At 40.0% G+C, this 20,914-nt stretch overlaps 1 protein-coding gene and 1 long non-coding RNA gene across 3 annotated transcripts; both read right to left on the bottom strand.

Moving 5' to 3' along the window:
* Positions 1–1,440: 1,440 nt before the first annotated feature.
* Positions 1,441–7,089, bottom strand: LOC119263743. The gene is made up of 4 exons (XR_005130491.1): positions 6,425–7,089; positions 3,049–3,171; positions 2,089–2,191; positions 1,441–1,494 (listed from the first exon to the last, which is right to left on the bottom strand). It is a non-coding gene; the product is annotated as an uncharacterized LOC119263743 (long non-coding RNA).
* A 2,898-nt stretch (positions 7,090–9,987) lies between these two features.
* On the bottom strand, positions 9,988–20,534 carry nutf2 (nuclear transport factor 2). Of its 2 annotated transcripts, none has more exons than XM_017704191.2 (5): positions 20,449–20,534; positions 15,560–15,681; positions 15,079–15,150; positions 14,571–14,669; positions 9,988–11,730 (listed from the first exon to the last, which is right to left on the bottom strand). In XM_017704191.2, the coding sequence occupies exons 2-5, from the start codon at positions 15,656–15,658 to the stop codon at positions 11,617–11,619; spliced, it is 384 nt and encodes a 127-aa protein (XP_017559680.1). In that variant the 5' UTR covers positions 15,659–15,681; positions 20,449–20,534; the 3' UTR covers positions 9,988–11,616. The 2 variants fall into 2 exon arrangements, with proteins under 2 accessions (XP_017559680.1, XP_017559681.1); XM_017704192.2 differs by lacking the exon at positions 20,449–20,534 and adding an exon at positions 20,238–20,397.
* Positions 20,535–20,914: the final 380 nt, after the last annotated feature.

Raw genomic sequence — 20,914 nt, 5'->3', positions numbered from 1 at the left:
TCATGTGATTTTTGTTTGAGGCTTTCCACAAACAAAACAGTAATTTCTCTCATTTGTAATTTCTATGCAGCTTCCTAATTTTACTTCTGTCTTTGCAATCTTAGTGCTGTTTTGAACATCTCTAATGGAATGGCTAATTTCACCCAAATCATCTAAAAGATCTAATGTGGATGTCTCTGAAAGAATGAGTCCTGTTTTCTTGATTTTCCTTGATTTTCCACAAATTCAATGTCGCATTCATAGTCTGAACTTTCAGATGCAGATGCAGAATCTGGAATGTACTGCTCCCCTGATGAATTACTGTCTTCTTCTTGACTGTACTCCTCCCCAGATGAACTGCTGTCCTATATATTAAACAAAAAAGAAAAGTATACTAAAAAGGTTATAGAATTCATTTGTGAGCGATATATTCAGTTATCAAATGTTTTTATAAAGAGCAGTTTGTTTCAGTAAACTTAGAGGATTGTCCCAAGTCTTCAGACCACTTTTCAAGGCATGCTCTATGTCTTATACCATTGCATACTATAAGAAACAAAGTAATTATTTCAGATGACTCAGTAACATGGCTAACATCATTTCTATCTACAAGTCTATCAAAGAAAATCATAGACAAACCACCTCTCTCATGTTATATGGCTCAACTATAAATGCATTAAGTGATGTTAATGATTTACTGATTAGCTGTTAACCAACAAATACATAAATGTTCAACCAATGCTTTCAGTTAAAAAGTTCATGTAATTTCCAATAAACAACTCATATTTGAATATGTAGGTTTTTCATTGAACTTGAGGACCATTTTTGATGCAGTGCTGTATTAAAGTTCAGCAGAAGCACAAGCACAGTGATGTACCATATCAGTAGCAAACATCTGCAAGCACAAACCAAGACAGACAACTATTTTGTACATATTCTCAGAAAGAAAGTGCAATTGCACGGCAGGGCGAGGAAATTGTGTGGTAAATGTAAGCAAGTAGACTACATTATGTTACTGTTATAACTGTTATGTTTGGCTGTGTTTTTTCACTCAATAAAGACTAAAGCCTTATTTATACAAAACAGTTTGATTGTAGGTTTATCGATAATCACCGACTAATAACAATTAGCTATCAGTCAAAAGAATTTGCCAAAATTCATCCATCCATCCATCCATCCATCCATCCTCCACCGCTTATCCGCAGCAGCCTAAGCCAAGAGGCCCAGGCCTCCCTCTCCTCCGCCACCTCCTCCAGCTCTTCCGGAAGGATGCCAAGGCGTTCCCAAGACAGTCAAGAGATATAATCCCTCCCATGTGTCCTGGGTCTTCCCCGGGGTCTCCTCCCCTTCGGACATGTCTGGAACACCTCCCTAGGGAGGCGTCCAGAGGCCATCCTTACCAGATGCCTGAATCACCTCAACTGGCTTCTCTCAACGTGGAGGAGCAGCGGCTCTACTCCGAGCCTCTCACGCATCACCGAGATTCCCACCCTATCTCTAAGGAAGAGCCCGGCGACCCTGCGGAGAAAGCTCATTTCAGCCGCTTGTATCCGCGATTTGCCAAAATTCTCATCACCAAAATATACAAAAATTTTACTCTTCAAACAGGAAAACAATATGCAAATGCAAACATTAAACAGTGATATCTCCTAGTCTTAGAAGACACATGAACTGGAAACCAAACCATTCTTCGGCACGTTTTCATGAGAATGACAGGCTGCTTTAAAGCTAAATGCATGTTTTTCACTGCTTACAGATATAGGATGAACAAATTGGTCATTGTCCATCAGTGGCAGAAATTCTGGCAGGAATTAGTGTTAGAGATATATCGTTCTGTTCCAGTTTGCGTTTTAGTGTTTTATTTTTATTTATTGATGAAGTCATGTGGTTCTCTTAATTCCTACATTTAAATAAAGTAATATTACCTTAATTTATCCATCTGATTCTATAGATATATTATAAAACACAAACAGGCTGATCTACTTTTTTGCTCATGATTCTTGATATTCTGTGATAGTGTTACATTCTCATACATGTTTTTTAATTCAATGGATACACATCAAGATTAAGAAAGCCTGGTGTGTACATAGTTGTCAAGTATCTCAAACTCACCTTTGCATCAGACTCCATGCCACTTGAAAGATGTCAGAGGTGTGTAACATGTCATGCATTTCTCCAGCATCACAATTTCATTTACTAGGTCATGAGTATGACACTGAATAAGATAAGCACAACATCATAGATCAGTATGTACAGTTGTACGCAGAAGAGAAAAAGAAATGAAGAGAAATTAAGTAAATACAACTTCTCCAAGAAACCTTATTTGATACTTAATTAACTTGCTCAGCCTTAATTAACTTGTTAGGACTGGTTACGTAGGTCAAGAATTGTCAATAGGACTTGTCAGCTGATGACAATTCTAAAGCATAATGAATTTTCTGACTTCAAACCTTGAGTCAGCACTCAACAACCATGGGTTCCTCTAAGCAGCTGGCTAAATATCTGAAAATGAAGCTAACGGACGCCTACAAAGAAAGGGAAGCCCCAAAAAAGATACAAAATACTATTATTTTTTATGTGACAGCACATGTTTTTTACCAAAATAAAAAATGTAAAATGTGTAAATGTACAAATATCGGGATTCATAAACTAGTTTGGCTAGATGGAGTAATTATTAATAGTGGTACTTGGTATCGGCCAATAATTAAGGATCTGTAACCAGGAAGGGAAAAAGTGGTGCTGGTGCATCACCAGATACTACTACTATATTAATATCATTATTGGTTTGTAATGAAATTTAAAACTACATAGTATTGGAAAAACATCACTGATAAACAATTATTGTCATAGCATACAATGATTATCCAAGGTCAAGCTTGTTTGACCCTGCACCTCCCACTCCACCCATGTTGCTGTGCCTGTCTGCCATAACCTCAAACCGAAAATGACAGGGCAATTATTGTCTCCATTGCAAAAAGTCCTTAATGCATTTAAAAGTACACAACAGTTTTAACGACAGCATTCTCCTGTGAATGTATGTGAAATTACTTGAATAGTCAATGCCCCACTTACCTTGGAAGGGTTGGTAGAACTGCTGGGTGCTGGCTCAAGAGATAGAGCAAGTCACAGCAATTAAAAAGCTTAGTTCAAAAGCCTCAGCATTCTTATTCACTGGGTGAGTCTCCTGTCCTGTTACTATGGAATAAAACAGCAGGAAAATGTTCAGAGATCCTGCTATCGCTGGGTACCACAGACTGCAAACATCCACAACTAACAGGTATTGAACACGTTGCCTTCAAAGAATCGCCTTCCATCAGAGTGCATCACATAAAAGTTTCAGGTCACAAATAAGTGATGAGGTTTGTTGGAATTGACATTTAGATATAGCCCCAATCTTTAACAAATACAAATTCTATAAAAACATTCACTGGTGACTGATGTTTCCGGTTCCTGGACTATCCGCTATGAAAACAATAATGAACAGTGAGCGTGAAAGGGCTGTTCATTACATCTTACTTTTTTGTTAAGATTTTTAAGATGGAAGGCCCTGTCCTCCATATTCATACGTTATTTCATCCCCTACATCAATTTCTTTCAGAGGAAATAAACACAAGTGAAGAATGTTTTTATCACCACAATCTTCATTTTGGTGTTCGGCCTCACACTATCATTACAGAGCCTTCCGAGCGAGCCATCTTCAGATGATGCGTCAACGCTAAAAGATATTAAAAGCATCAAAAAGGGATGAAAACAATATTTTGGGGGGGTCAAAACATTTATATATTCTTCTAACCTATAATGTGAAATATTACAATATATGTACAGATCCATGCCTGGGAGAATCTTGTAATACGATTTCACACACCCCTAAAGTGGATCATACCATTCCGTGTTAGTAATAATCCCTCTCGTCTGCCTGTCTCACACTAATTATTGGTCACGTGGCTTGCGTCTTCACTAATGTGCACAAGCTGCACAGGCCAAGGCTCTGCGTGTAAGTAGCTGCTATCTAGCTCCCTTAAATACACTTCACTACCTTCAGTAAATCACTCACATGAAGATGTGAGATTAGATTGTTCAAATTTACCATTCCACCTTAAATGCTGCTGTGGCAACACAGGCTTCAGGCTGAAGATGTGCCATTTATGCGCTTTGAACTTAACGTCTTCGGGTTTTAAGGTGCAACAGAACATTCTAATAGGAATCCAGGTTTAGTTTTACATTTGCTATGATATTTAATGTTCAAATAGATAAACTTTTTTTTTGCAAATATTCACTCATTTTGAATTTGATGCCTGCAACACGTTCCAAAGAAGTTGGAACAGAGGCAACAAAAGACTGGGAAAGTTGAGGAATGCTCAAAAAACACCTGTTTGGAACATTCCACAGGTGAACAGGTTAATTGGAAACAGGTGAGTGTCATGATTGGTTATAAAGGGAGCATCCCTGAAAGGCTCAGTCGTTCACAAGCAAGGATGGGGTGAGGTTTACCACTTTGTGAACAACTGCTGAGCAAATAGTCCAACAGTTTAAGAACAACGTTTCTCAATGTGCAATTGCAAGGAATTTAGGGATTTCATAATCTACAGCAGTGGTCCCTAACCCCCGGGCTATGGACCGGTACCGGTCCGTGGATCAATTGGTACCGGGCCGCCCAAGAAATAATTAATTATTTCCGTAGTATTTATTAGCTGATTCTGAACAATCTTCTATTTTGAGAAATGACTGGATTCTCTCGGTTACATCTCTGTCACTTGAGCGCCAAAAATTTAACCCACAAGCTAGCAAAATAAGTAAAAAACAGACGTCTTTGGAAAGTTTCTTTTCAAAGGGGAAAAGGCCCAGTGAAGAAACAGAAGAAGAGCCTACAACTTCCAAGAAAAGGAAAGCTTTTAACAGACAATACCAGGAGTTCTACTTGAAATATGGATTTGTCGCGACAGGTGATTCCCTCAGACCAAGCCCGCTCTGCATAATATGCGGGGAACGGCTCTCTAATGAAGCAATGAAGCCTTCAAAATTGCTTCGCCACTTGGAGACCAAGCACCCTGGATTAAAAGACAAGCCCCGGGAGTATTTTGAAAGAAAAAAACAGGAATACGAAGGACAGAAGAAATTACTGGTGGCCACCACATTAATAAATGCGAATGCACTGAGAGCATCATACTTGGTGGCTAACCGTATTGCTAAGGCTAAAAAGCCTTTCACTATCGGTGAAGAATTGATCTTGCCCTCCACTAAAGACATTTCCCGTGAACTTCTAGGAGAGGCCGCTGTTAAAAAGATAGCACGGCTAGCACTGTGACTCGGCGCATTGAGGAAATAGCCGAAGACATTGAGAAACAATTGTTAGAGAGGGTTAATACATCACCGGGTCTCCAGATTAATACATCACCGGGTCTCCAGATTAATACATCACCGGGTCTCCAGATTAATACATCACCGGGTCTCCGGGTTAATACATCACCGGGTCTCCGGGTTAATACATCACCGGGTCTCCAGATTAATACATCACCGGGTCTCCAGATTAATACATCACCGGGTCTCCGGGTTAATACATCACCGGGTCTCCGGGTTAATACATCACCGGATCTCCGGGTTAATACATCACCAGGTCTCCAGATTAATACATCACCGGGTCTCCAGATTAATACATCACCGGTCTCCAGATTAATACATCACCAGGTCTCCGGGTTAATACATCACCGGGTCTCCGGGTTAATACATCACCGGGTCTCCAGATTAATACATCACCGGGTCTCCGGGTTAATACATCACCGGGTCTCCGGGTTAATACATCACCGGGTCTCCAGATTAATACATCACCGGGTCTCCGGGTTAATACATCACCGGGTCTCCAGATTAATACATCACCGGGTCTCCGGGTTAATACATCACCGGGTCTCCAGATTAATACATCACCGGGTCTCCGGATTAATACATCACCGGGTCTCCGGGTTAATACATCACCGGGTCTCCGGATTAATACATCACCCGGTCTCCGGATTAATACATCACCCGGTCTCCGGATTAATACATCACCGGGTCTCCGGGTTAATGCATCACCGTGGTTCGCACTCCAGGTTGACGAATCTGCAGATGTTGACAACAAGGCAATACTACTTGTTTATGTGCCATATCTTTATCAGGAGCACCTGAATGTGAATCTACGCCCTGTACCCTTCACAGTGAAATGCTGGCAAGCCGAAAAATGCCACCGGAATTGAACCGCGTTTTGAACGATGTCGTTAAAGTTATTAACCACATCAAAGCACACGCCCTTAACTCGCGCCTTTTTGAGCAGCTTTGTGAGGAGACGGACACAGAGCACCAACGGCTTCTCTTATACACAGGAATAAGATGGTTATCCGGAGGGAAGTCGCTGGCCAGAGTGTTCGAATTAGAGCCGCTGCAAAGATTTCTCTCAGAAAAGAAGTCACCGGCTTACCTGGGCGACATATTCCTCCTGCTCAATGACTCCAATCTGTCACTTCAGGGGAAAATGACAACAGTCTTCAAGGTGGCAGATAAAGTAGCTGCATTTAAAGCTAAACTGGATTTGTGGGGACGGCGCGTGAACAGAGGCATATTGGACATGTTTCAGACATTAGCAGGGATTTTTGTGAGACTGAGCCTGAGAATTCATTCTCACAGCTGGTGCACGATCTTTGCTTTTAAAAGAGTTCGAGCGCTGCTTCCCAACCAAAAAGGACCCAGGAACTGGCAAGGGATGGATCCGTGACCCATTTATCAACAAGCCAGGTGAATCCAGCACGTCTGAAGAAGAAGATCAACTGCTGGAGATCGCAAACGACGGCGGCTTTAAAAGCACTTTCGAGACAACAACCGATGTCCTGGATTAAAGTCATGGCAGAATACCCGGAGATTGCCACCACAGCACTGAAAAACCTGCTGCCATTTCCGACAACCTGTCTGTGTGAAGCGGGGTTTACTGCAGTGACAGCAACCAAAACAAGACAACGGAGCAGACTGGACATAAGCAACACACTTCGGGTGTCATTGTCTCCAATTACCCCCAGATGGGAGCATCTCGTTGCAGCGAAACAAGCTCAGGGCTCCCATTGAAAGTTAAAATGGTCACGCACTTTTTTATATTCATTTTTGTGGCGTCTGTATTGTGGCGCAGCTGTTGAAAAATAACATTCATGCAGTGTTTAATAATAAAAAATGTAACTGTTGTGTATGTATATTTAAATAATAAAGAAAGAAATGCGGAATTGCTGGTTCTTGTTCTTTATTTGTTTTCTCCATGTGTATTTTTTATAACGTTTATTATTATATTATTATATTAGTATTTATTATCACGTTTATTATATTCGCAATATAAACAATCTACGTAAACCCCCCACCCCCACCCCACGGTCCGCAGTACAATTATGAAGCGTTGACCGGTCCGGGGACCACTGATCTACAGTCCATATCATCAAAAGATTACATTTCTTTAATTTAATAGAACATTGAATGCCCGTGACCTTCGATCCCTCAGGCGGCACTGCATTAAAAACCGATATCATTCTGTAAGGGATATTACCACATGGGCTCAGGAACACTTCAGAAAACCATTGTCAGTGAACACAGTTCGTCGCTCCATCTACAAGTGCAAGTTAAAACTCTGTCATGCGAAGCGAAAGCCATATAGCAACAACACCCAGAAACACCGCCGGCTTCTCTGGGCCTGAGCTCATCTGAGATGAACTGACGCAAAGTGGAAAACTGTCCTGTGTTCTGACGAGTCCACATTTCAAATTGTTTTTGGAAATCTTGGACGTCGTGTCCTCCGGGCCAAAGATCTCTGATGGTATGGGGGTGTGTTAGTACCCATGGCATGGGTAACTTGCACAGCTGTGAAGGCACCATTAATGCTGAAAGGTACATTCAGGTTTTGGAGCAACATATACTGCCATCCAAGCAATGTCTTTTTCAGGGACGTCCCGGCTTATTTCAGCAAGACAATGCCAAGCCCCATTCAGCACATGTCTCCCATTGAAAATGTGTGGCGCATTATGAAGCACAAAATACGACAACGGAGATACTGGACTGCTGAGCAACAGAAGTTGTACATCAAGCAAGAATGGGAAAGAATTCCACCTACAAAGCTTCAACAATTAGTGCCCTCAGTTCCAAAACGCTTATTGAATGTTGTTAAAAGGAAAGGGGATGTAACACAGTGGTAAACATGCTGCTGTCCCAACTTCTTTAGAACGTGTTGCAGGCATCAAATTCAAAATGAGTGAATATTTGCAAAAAAACAATAAAGTTTATCCGTTTGAACATTAAATATCTTGTCTTTGTAGTGTATTCAATTGAATATAGGTTGAAAAGGATTTGCAGATCATCATATTCTGTTTTTATTTGTTTTACACAACGTCCCAACTTCATTGGAATTGGGGTTGTAGTTAGTGTTACGTATGTAGTTATGCAAATGTAGCATATGCCTTTATAAAATAAAAAAAACACTAAATAATTAGTTTTAGTTTTTCTCAAATGCATTGGCATATAAAGTGAAATAAAGTACCGTACAGAGAACATACTCATGCATATTTTAATGTAAAGCTATTGTTTACTTGTTGAATTGAAGCTATTGGGTAGAAATAATACACAAAGAAAACATAGCCTATGACTTGCAGTAATGTTAATACCATGGCAAAAATACTTCAATTGATATACAGAGAAAAATAAAGTGTGTGTGTGTGTGTGTGTGTACGTACACTATATTGGCAAAAGAATTCAAAATAGAGTACAGGTGTTCCAATCACTTTCATGGCCACAGGTGTATAAAACCAAGCACCTAGCAATGCAAACTGCTTCAACAAACATTTGTGAAAGAATGGGTTGCTCTCAGGAGCTCAGTGATTTCCTCACTACTAAATATTCCACAGTCAACTGTCAGTGGTATTATAACAAAGTGGAAGTAATTGGGAACAACAGCAACTCTGCCACGAAGCGGTCGGCCATGTAAAATGACAGGGTCAGCGGATGCTGAGGCGCATAGTGTGCAGAGGTCAGCAACTTTCTGCAGAGTCAATCACTGCAGACCTCCAAACTTCATGTGGCCTTGAGATTAGCTCAAGAACAGTGCATAGAGAGCTTCATGGAATGGGTTTCCATGGCCAAGCACCTGCATTTAAGCCTTACATCACCAAGCGCAATGCAAAGTGTCAAATGTAGTCGTGTAAAGCGCCACCACTGGACTCTAGAGCAGTGAAGACATGTTCTCGGGAGTGAGGAATCACGCTTTTCCGTCGTCTGGCAATCCAATAGACAAGACTGGGTTTGAGGGTTGCCAGGAGAACAATACTTGGCTGACTGCATTGTGCCAAGTGTAAAGTTTGGTGGAGGGGGGATTATGGTGTGGGGTTGTTTTGTCAGGAGTTGGCTTGGCCCCTTAGTTCCAAATGAAAGGGACTGCTGAAGCAAGAGTACAAGAGATTTTGGACGATTTCATACACCCAATTTTGTGGGAACAGTTTGGGGACGGCCCCTTCCTGTTCCAACATGACTGCACACTAGTGCTGAAAGCAAGGTCCATAAAGACTGGCCTGCACAGAATCCTGACCTCAACCCAAGAGAACATCTTTGCGATGAATTAGAGCGAATTAGACAAGTGTCTGACCTCACAAATGCACTTCTGGAAGAATGGTCATTCATATATATATATATATATATATATATATATATATATATATATATATATATATATAGTGAATAAGTGTCAGTTTTGAATTTATGTGGACAATCTTTAAGTATGTGTAGCTGAGGTTCTAACAAACATGCGCTGCCTCAACTCACCTTTTTAAAATAACAATGCCATCAGACATCGCTTTCATCTCCTTTATTTCCACATACATGTCAGCATTTGAAATAGCCTCTTTATGTATTACATGGCGTTTCTTTCTTCTGTTTTAAAGCGAACATTCTAGTTTCTTTTTCTTTCTTTTGCTACTTCCAGCTTGATGGAGTGAAACTCCACAAAACAGTGCAAGCATGGAGAACACAAAGAACATTTTATTTGCATGATGAGACCAGAAAAAAAATATACACGTTTAAGAAAGCTGACTATTAGATAATCACATGGCAGCTCTTCTCTGAAGTTCCTACAACACGTCTTGGATATTTCAGTGCAAAATCCACAGCGCATGTAAATGTGTACCATCAGTTGACACAAAAGCCTTCATAATATGCCTCTAAAACATTTATTGCCCCTCGTAGTGTAAACAGCACAGAAATGGTCAAGCCTTCCACACGCTAGTCTTTAAATTCTGACCTATTTTAAAGACATGTTCAGCAGTATTATGTTCTGTTAATATTAACTCAATTTAAGGCCTACTAGGGATTTGGATAAAATAAGGATAATAGCAGTGAAAATTCAGGAGCACTTAATGACACTGTGGTATTAGCACAGTATTAGCAGTCAAAGCATATAAGCTGTTATATACCTTTCCAGTGCTTGGAGCAATGAATACCATCTGCCCTCATAGAATCTTTTTCTAATCAAAAGGGAGGGAAACCTACACCCTTCAGATTCATCTCCAACAACTTCATATGGCCAAAGTGCATCAGGACTGCACAATAAGTTTCCATTCTTAGTCCCACTGTTAGACAGACCTCACTAACATGCTAGATCACCCAGAGTAAAATAGTGTTCCAAAAAAGGAATTGTGTATCTGGGTCAGGTGCCAAACAAACACATAACCCATAACTATTTTACAGCCATTACTATATTGCAAGCTAAGCTGCCCAAGACCGTCTTCTCCTAGCAAATACTTTTTGGTAAAAGGTTAAAAGGTTTTTAAGGGCTCACATTAAGTTCTAAGAGGATGAACCAACTTTCCCTGGCTTTGTGGCCTTCTAAAAGGAATGGGACTAACTTCTGCAGAAGTTCAAGAAGAAAAGAAATATAAAAGAACTTGGTTATGTAAAAGGGAAAAGGTAGATGCAAAACCAGACATGGGGAGGAACAAGATGATGCCATTGTTAAGAAAAAGTCAAAGGTTTTATTGTGTATCGTGGCTTGGTAATTATTGTCACAGACAGTAATGAGCAGAAGGTGGGAAGCACACTGGTCTGAAGGGAGAGGGGGAGTCTGGGTGGTGTTTAACGTTTCTTTGGATAGCTAGAGCAACCTGACATCACAATGAAGGGAGACTCCAATTCTCAAGAGGGAGAACAAAAAAAAAAAAAAAAAAAAAAAAACATTCTCTAAAAGCAAGCTGGTAATACAATAGGTATTAAAGCAAAAGGACATTTAAGACATTTATTAGTTCAAAGTCAAACAACTAAAATGTAAATAGTAACCAGCAGAGGTTAGGTTAATACGTCTTTTTTTTCCCCCTGGCCAGTGTCCTCTGATATTCGAGCTCCCCATCATCATGCAGATCAGTGGAGGAAAAGGGGTCACTTTGATGAATCTGTGGGCTTTCAGCAAAGATACACTTCTCATATCTGGAGTAGAGGCGCTACTGTATGTGACTGCACGTTATCTGCGATTTGACTTCTTGGAATCCGGTGCCGTTTCTCAGAGAGTGATGAATGAAGGGCAGACTGAAAGGTTCAGGCGTCACTGGGGTCGGAGGACCCCGTTCTCCACCCTCCCCCATATCCCTGACAGCAGTGGTGCTTTTAGCCAAAGTTGTGTATCGCCAGGCGGAACATGTCGTTGGTGCACACCCAGGCCTCATTAATGTTCTTCAGGATGAAGCTCTGATGAAATCCCATGATGGGGTCATCATCGGCCTACAAATGAATATACAGACCAGCATTGTTAGTTACAGCATACAGAGAGCCACAAATACACAGGATCTACTTGTTATCAACTGTACAATAAACATAACTGCTATGCCAGATAAAGTTAGCCCTGGCAAAGTTGTAAGTCATGAGTAGAGATGGCACAGCTTCACTTTGTCTGATACAGACTGAAACATTGAGTACTGATACAGTACTTTTTTTAAAAGTTGTTTTTCTTCATAAACCACAAAGCTTTGAATTGAGCTATTTTTAATTAATTTTTTTTTTGAATAACAAAAAAAATTGCATTTACATGAGGTTCCACACATCTCAAATGCAGTTCATCAGCCAAAACATGTTTGGTGTCCAAATTAAACTTCTTTAGGTTAGAACTATAGGCACTAGGCTGACAGTGCTAACAAACACAGTCACTTCATTTATAAGTTATGTTAATAAGCTATGGAAACAAAACATTTAGTTGAATGGCACAGATGTTTTTTTACACACCAGCTAAAACTGTAACTTATCCGCCTAACGTCCTGCTTTCTGCTACTGCATTATGTTATAAAAAGTACTGTGGCCTTTGTCAATGAACCACAAACGGGCAGAGAGATTTTCGGTAAATTACATTTTTTAAGTCAAATCTGTGTGTGTGTGTGATGAATTTTCCACTGGATATCAGAAAGAAGTGTCTGCACAAACTGAATTAAGACCTGCATGAACCACAAACCAGACTGAGGAAGTTTTGGACATGTATTCATAGAAACTGACATTCATGACAGTGTTTTCTGCTGATATCAGTCTGACATGCCATCTCTATTCATGGGACTACTGTTCTTCAGGACACTATTTAGCCAATAATATGCAAAAGCTCCATTAAATGTCTAGAACGCGACTGGAGGACCAAAAACACTTAAATTCCACCCAAACATTAGGACAGCACATTCTTAAAAGTTAGTCAATGCCATAACACTGCTCCAAGTTATACCCACAGTTAGTACACAATCTTTACACTCAAGCAAACGGCTAGCAGAAACTGGTCATTTCCTCATACATGCGTCATGTGTCAAGATGGCTAAAAGGGTTGGGAGACAATTAAATGTTTGTATTTGTCTTTGGTATATAACAACACACAAGGTGTTCTAATGAGTAACATTTCTTATATATATATATATATATATATATATATATATATATATATATATATATATATATATATTTATTTTTATTTTTTTCTCATTGTACAACATTGTTCATCATTATACAAACCATGTATCCCTAAACTGCATGACTTGCCACAGTATTCAGCACGCCACAAGTCAGGTTTGCTCTCAACAAAGCATGCTGCAGTTATTCTCAACACACTAACTAAATATCAAGATTAAGAACTAGGTAATAGGCATGAAATCAGGTGCAAAATAAAACGAAGCATTATATTACAATATACAACTTGGGCTCAATGACATTAAATTTCTCATCTAAACAAGTTAGAGTGTACAGTGAATAAAATGGCAGGTTCTGCATTTTGAAAATCACTTTGTTGTTAATTGTTCAGCCCTACAATACATAATACCGCCATATTTCCCACCCTATAGGCCAATTTTAACACATCTGTAGCAGTAGTTTTTACCTACCACAGGTAGCCACACCAAAAGCAATGTACATGCTGTCAAACACTTTTAAACTCCAATGAGCATAAACTGACCAGTGTTGCTGCAAACCATGTTACTGTAAAAACAGAAATTAAAAATCCCCTTGACTAATTCCAAATCCATGTTTAAGACTGAAAATTAAAAATAAAAAACTATCATCTTTTTGAATATGCTGAAAACTGTACTGATTGGAGCTTTAAAACACCACTGTGTGAGAATATTTATAAGAGTAAAAGGCTTCCACAGATGTGAGATGCTATACCCTGCTGTACCACTAGAGGTCTCCCCAGCAGGTCTCTCAAAGACATTTGCAATTTACAACCATGGAGAGAACTTTTTACATGCTCTGTATCTGAACACTTAGAGCTGCACAATCTCACCTCACATTCAGGTATGTTAATTATGTTAAATGAAAAACAGCATTGACAACTTTCATTTTGTAACAGCCAAAGCTTGAAGAGAGTTCAACAAATGTCTCCTTCTAAAATGACTCGTCTCATGAAAGGGTTCCAAACCTAGCATAAAAGCTTTGGTATATTAAGAATACATGGATTTATACTGAAAGCTTTATAGCTTTTATGAAAGGCCAGTATATGTTATAAATAAAGATCAGACGGGTGGTCAAATAGCAGGGGAATTTTAACAGGAGCTGGTTCTGCATGCTGCCCACTGTTATAAGTAGAAGAGCATGTTTGGACCAGGGCAAGCCAAGCAGCACAGATCCTTACATAAAGTCAGAGAGGAAGGAAGGTCATGTGACCAGAGAGAGCACGTGAGGTCAAAGGTTGTGCAGGGCAAGCCTGAAGACCTCGTTGGTGCAAACCCAGGCATTGCTGTAATGTTTCAGCAGAAAGGTCTGTTGGAAGCCCAGCACCTGGTCTTCATCAGCCTGACAGACACACACATACATACAGACAGACAGACTCTACAGCTCTGAAATACCTTTTCATGTAAAACCTATGAATGTGCCCCTCCACGTGTTATTTGCCTTAGGCTCATGTTACTGGTGTAAAGCTTAGGCCTTTCTGTAGATGTCTGAGATTAGTCTCTCAGATGGTTTTCATCTTTCTCCCACAAATAAAATGTGTATATATTGCACAGAATGTAGGGCTAATCATAATTAGCCCACTTCCCAGCAATTATGCACGTTAAAGTAAATGCTGTGACAATAGAGTAGGAGGCCATGAAAACACTTACTTTTAGTTGTCCTACTACCATACTCAATATGCAGCTGTCAGGAGTGGGCTGGTGATCTTGTGCTGTTATGCTATGGGCTATTTTTGTGAAGGGCAGGCTCTGAGGAGAGTAAAGAAAAGATGATTTCAAACATTTGCTCAGTGCTTTGACACATCTTGTACTTAAGGCCTGTTCTTCATGTATAATTTCCCTTTTCAACAGGAAATTCACACACAATAGGCTTGGCATAAACTATATTTTTAAAAAATCCACATGAAGAGCATTGAAAAATCAGTACCCAAAGAATGTTTTCTCCAAATGTACCATTATCAAATTACATATAAAACCTCTGGTCATATTGGATAGTACATTAAATGGCTATATTTATTCTCACCATCACTGTAAAAAAACATGAATCCTTAAGTGTCATTACAATACGATCTTAATGACTGAATTAAGCAGAATTTTGATTTTTTTAAGTATAATGTCCCTTCAAGTGTATTTAAACCTTAATCATGTAAGTTCTTACAGATAGTTTTTCAACAATCGCTGCTTTTCCCTGGAATTGCTGTCCTTCCCACGTAAGGCATGATGCATCAATCTGTAAAAGAGAGAATGGGGGCAGGTAAATGAGCTGATGGGTTAATGGGGCAGATGTAAAAGTAAAGCCATTTCCACTTTTCCCTACACTCTCCTAATATACTTTCCTACACTCTCCTACAACCCAAAAACAAATACAAATGTCTGAATAAAAAAAAAATAATAAAACATGTTCTTGTGACAAAGCAAAGAAGTAATATGTCAGCTTCATTCTACATCATCCTACATTAATGAAACAAGTGGACTAAACTATGGCCAGTTACAGTTCTGTTAACTATTCATGTTATGCTGATACAAATACACAGTGAGAGACTCAAACGGAACAGGGTTCATTGTCACTGCTTCAAGGGATGCAGAGAACTGTAGAAAGGAAAATGATGTATCTGACTGTATCCCCCATTAATACTTACATATATTGATCCAAGCTGTGTTCTGTCAGTGTCAAACAGCTGATAGTAATGTTGAACAAAGCTGGATCCTATTTGTTCCCAAATCGGCTTGTCTCCCATCCTGATTCACCCAGCTACAGGCACTGATGGAGAAAGTATCAATCAATTAGCTGGATTTTTTAATTGGATTTGCAACATCACAAATTCCAAAAATCAGCGTTTTATTATATTCCAGCACTATTATATCCATTTCTTGACTATAATTAACACATTCTTCCAAAATGTACCACCTTCTGCTGTTTGCTTTCAACTATGGTTAAAAATACATCCATGAAATGCCACTCACACACCCCCAACACCACCACCCCTACTACCCTTAGATTTGGTCAGCTCCTCTTCCTTCTTTTTGAGTTTTTTGTTGATGTATTTTTCAGTCATCTGCTAACACAATGGTTTATTTTAAATCTCCTGTAGATTTTTGAGTCCTTAACTGCTTACCCATGAAGAAAAAAAAGATGCCAAAAATTCCCTTTTTCACTATACAATTTCCTATTGCAGCATACGCATTAGGCTAAAATTAAAATGGTAAGAAATGAAACAGGAAAATCCCAAAAGACATGATGACAATTTCCACGGTCACTTGCGAGGCAGGACAGGTGTAAAAAGAAAAGCATGAAAAATTTGTTCTGTTTTACGAGATGTGTTGCACGGTTTCTGGTGTAAAAGCTGTATTAGCAGTAGTCTTGGAATAGATATAATCCCACAACAAGAATGGGGAATATCTGAGGACAACTTGTTAACATTTAGTGCTTGTTAAGGTCCGGAGTACAATCAACAACACAGGCAAAACAAGCTAGGTAGCACAGTACTGCCATTAGCTAAAGAAACTCTTTCTTCCTTGCGAGAATGTTTATTTTGACCAAACGTTGTGTTCTCTGCTCACGTTACACACAACTACATGCTTTAACTTTTCAGCTGTGCTAACATTTGTTACATTGAGGGGCTAACGACAGATTTGTTGTCCACCAGACATGCTAACAAGCACACTATCATTCCCGTCTTTGAGCGCCACGTTAATAAGGCATTGATTGGACTGATTTTAGAATTTCACACACGGGCCCTCTTCGCATTTGGTTTCAACATGTCTCAAGTGACCTGAGCATAGGTGGACAGTGTGTAATGTCAAAGCAGGTGGATCCATTACCAATTTGCACATTTTATAAATGTTTATGTATTGACTGTGCCCCAAAGTTGCCATATCAGTTTATCCCTGATGGTTATTTCACACAAACAGTCCAAAAACAAGATGATGTCTGCTTTAACTTATGTTTACCCTCGCTCTCACATGATTTTATTCGTTCTTTTTTGTCTATTTGAAACATTGGTTGTCTAACTTAGGCATGAACGCACTCAACTGTGTAACATCTTGCCACTGAATAGTTGCTGTAGAATTATTTTATGGAAGTTCTGTATTTATTGTACTGTTTTTAAAAAAATATTTTGAAATGGTGCTCAGGACTCAGATACAGACATTTGAAGTGGGGAAAGGTATCTACAGAGTTTTTAAAAAAAAGTTTAAGATATTCAAAAGGTATTACGTCTGTGTGGTCTGTTGGAAAGCATTACCAGTAAACAGGTCAAATTACTGGCTTTTACATTCATTTCAATTTCCTGGGGGGTTTTTTTGGGCTTTTGCCACAAACCCATACTTTCACATGAAACAAATTTTGTTATTGGCTGATTAAATTTACTGTATGAACCTTTATGGTGTGCTTGAGATCAGCCACTGCTCCAATTTCATGAGCTAGATCTTAATTTCTCCAAAACACCTCCACTGGGGAGCAATTTGTGCCAAATTGAAAAGCAATCACCACAGTGGAAAAATATGAAATGCAATGCACAATGCACATTACTTTTCCATAGGTGACATGCAGAATGTGCCAAAATTGAAATATAACCAAAACAGTAAAGTGCAATGCACACAAGACTGCATTTAGACACCAATATGTGGAAAATGTGTCCAAATAAAAAGGAAAATAAAGGATCTCTTACATTGATTTAACACTATTTTAAAAACAGAATTCAGGGTGGATTATATTCAAATTCAGATCATTCAGATAAATTTGTTTGTAAAATTCAAATCCTCATACACTGGATTTCAGTAAAAAGGTCAAGTGATGTGAAAACAACGTAACATGTTTTGGGGTTGTTTGTAGGGACTGATTTTTAGTTTGGCACAAACTCCTCTTCATAATTTCTACATCAAGAAACACAACTGATATCATCTGTATTAAGATGACATCACCATCGCACCATCACCATTTTGGTGGCCAACATCAAGTTCAATCAGTTGTAAAGACAAAAGCATAACAAATCCAGCAAACGGAGTAAAACACACTTTTAATCACTTTTTCACTCTCATTTTTAAAGTATTCACTGTTGTATTTCAGTGTATCCCTTTGATTTTATTCAGATTTGTTGCTATAATGATAAATAAAAGCTGAAATCTAGATGGCTGAGATTTCTCAGTGCGTTACTAGGGCCTCATCCCAAACTGCATACTAACACACTGAACAGTGTATAAAAATATTGCATATACTATTAGCATTCATTAGTGTAGTAGGTACAGTACAGAAGTGTGTGGTTTGGGACACGCCATTAGATCAGCCCGTGAGACACGCTCAGCAGCTGCTTTGCTGTGCTGCATGTTAGCCGCTCATTAAACATCTGCAAGAGGACATTTAACATATTTGTTGATGCATTTACTGTAGTAAGCTGATGCTGGCTTCGCATTTGCCAACTTTCGTCTTTCTACATTTAATGCACCTCAGTGTAACTGCAGCACCATTTAAGGTAGAACGGAAAATTCAGATGAGAAGCTGGCAAATAAGAAACTAACTTCAGCTTTATGTATGTGTGGGTTAAGCTTCCTACTTATGAGCTTCACTAGGCACTTTTATTACCTTTCCAAAATCTCAGACGGCTACACGGATCCAGTCCTCCAATCTTACTAATCTTGCAGCATTTTCTGGAAACTGCATCTAAAGCGTCCACTTTTTCAGTCATCCTGATCTATTTTGCTTTTGGTCTTGAGCCATCTACAGGACTGCAGCTGCAGTAAGGGTGATGAGATGAGCTCTATCAGAGTACAGTCAGTTACAGCTTGCCTACCAGCATGGCATTGCAGTCTTCTTAAGGATGCAATGAAATACTATGAATAAATAAAAGTAGGAGTAAAAATAATTAAATCTCTCAAAACGCCACTGACCTCACTCCTTTTATACAGAAGAGAGACCATGTTCTTCACTGCTGCTATATCCAACTACAAACGTGTAAACGAAACCCTGTGTGTCCTGCAGAGACGTGAACTTTCTTTGGAGGGATGGGAGGTTCTCTAACAGGGAGCAGTCACAGAGGAATCTTAGCACAGCCCTGTGGGCTCCACCCTTATATTTTCACTTTGAGCTCAACACATTAATACTATTCATTTCGTGCAGCCATATGTGTTGTGAATCCAGATGAAACGAAAGAAGACAGTCTATATGCATTTTTCTGGAAGTGTTTTCTGCATTGTTTGAGGGGGACGATTTTACTACACTAATTACCACCACGACATATTTAGCTATAGATATATACACGTATCTTTCCTGCGTGTGGATCGTCACTGTAAGCGAATGGAAAATCAACAGATTTAGTCTGTCAGTGGTCTGGCCCGGGGAGATCGCATACACTGTAAAGCCCAGCTGCTCATTCAAAAGGTGGACTATCAATGAACAGACCCATTAATCAATCACACTGTGTATAGGAGCAGACACCAAAAACTTCCGCCGCGACTTCATCGTTTTTTTTTCATTGTAAAGTTCCTCACAGCCCACACCGACATCTGTGTTTAGATGACTCGAGTGTCACGTGGCCAACTTATCCGTTTCCAGACGACTATTTGACTTCTAGCGAAAGCTGCAGGAAAGCTTAACGAGACGGAGTCCATGTAAATGTGACTTAAAATCGGAGGTGAAAACTGTTTTCTGTAAACTGCCGAATCGTTTTTCGGACCGAGGGATGACTGCTTGCCTATGTTTGCTGAAAGACCAGGGAACATATTAAGTTAACCCGGCGGATCGTCTTAAAAGTTGCAGTTTAATTACCCATTTAACCATACAAACGCTAACTGGCCGACTGGACATGTGGGAGCTGCCCATCTCGCCAGGTCTGTTAGCTTTTACATCAGCTAACCGACAGAAATCTGTGTGGCTGCAGCACTAGCACAGCTAACGTTGGCTAGCGTTAGCCAACGAAGTCCTCACAGAAAAACAAGGCTAGCAAAACTAGTTAAGATAAAAGTCTACGGTCAGTTGTGCTGCTTTCACTTGAGTTGTAGAAATCGGAGCCGGCTCACTACCAGACAACACAACGAAATGTTAGTCACACTAACTTATGCTGGTCATGCTCTACAGCTAACGTTAGCCAGATACGCGCGAGTTGATTCATCTCCCCGTGCAGACTGCTAACACGGACGAGCTAACTCGCTGTGACCGAGCGCAGCTCGCTAATCTAAAGGCTCAGACAGGAACACGCTGGCCTGCAGCTGTAGCCTAGTCCTGGTCCGCTGTCGCAGAATATGTCTCTGTAGGGACATGCGACTCCAAACACGTGTTTTCGTTCCTTTCTAAAAATACCTCGGAGCCACTTGAGCCCTCACCGTAGCGTTAGCGCCCCGGTTATCGCAGCTCCGGCGCGGCCCGTCCCGCCGCTCTCTTATAGGCGTGTCCACAGACAGAGACCCCGGAGCGAACCCACCACCGCTGGCGGCACAATAGCGCGACTGTTCTCCGTTACTGGCCGTTACTAAACAGACTTCAGACCGGTGGTGGACTCCGTTAAGCGGTACGCTACATTTGAGGCTAACTTACCTCCGTGAGCCCAAACCGATTCCCGGTTCCAGTTATGGCGGTTACGGCGCGCGCCGTGGTGAAGTCGAGCCGCCCCCGAGCATGCGCAGATCACATATACGTATGAATGCTGGGAGTTGGCGTTTTTGGTGTTGGTTTGCGCTGGCCACTAAGACCAGTGTGATCATCTGAAAATAGCCTAAAACCTCACCTGCTCTAAACAAAACGGCTCAGTAATGTAAGATGTGAGATGAATGTAAGTATGTGTAAAACAACAGAATACGATTAATGTTGCAAATTCATTAACTACTCATATTTGGTTGTGGCCTGGTCAACAATTCCTCCCTACTGAAAAAATACCTTTAGAACCAATGGGTCCTTTACAACCCATCAAGTTGATTTCACCCAACACTAAATAGAATTAGTGATTACTGGACACCACCAGGAACCAGCAGAAGCTTAGTTGATAGTTGTTTGACAGTTACAA

The sequence above is a fragment of the Pygocentrus nattereri genome, chromosome 7, assembly GCF_015220715.1.
Source record: "Pygocentrus nattereri isolate fPygNat1 chromosome 7, fPygNat1.pri, whole genome shotgun sequence".
Classification (NCBI taxonomy): Eukaryota; Metazoa; Chordata; class Actinopteri; order Characiformes; family Serrasalmidae; genus Pygocentrus; species Pygocentrus nattereri.
The sequence above is the reverse complement of the archived record's forward strand: the minus strand, read 5'-3'. Positions and strand labels throughout refer to the sequence as shown.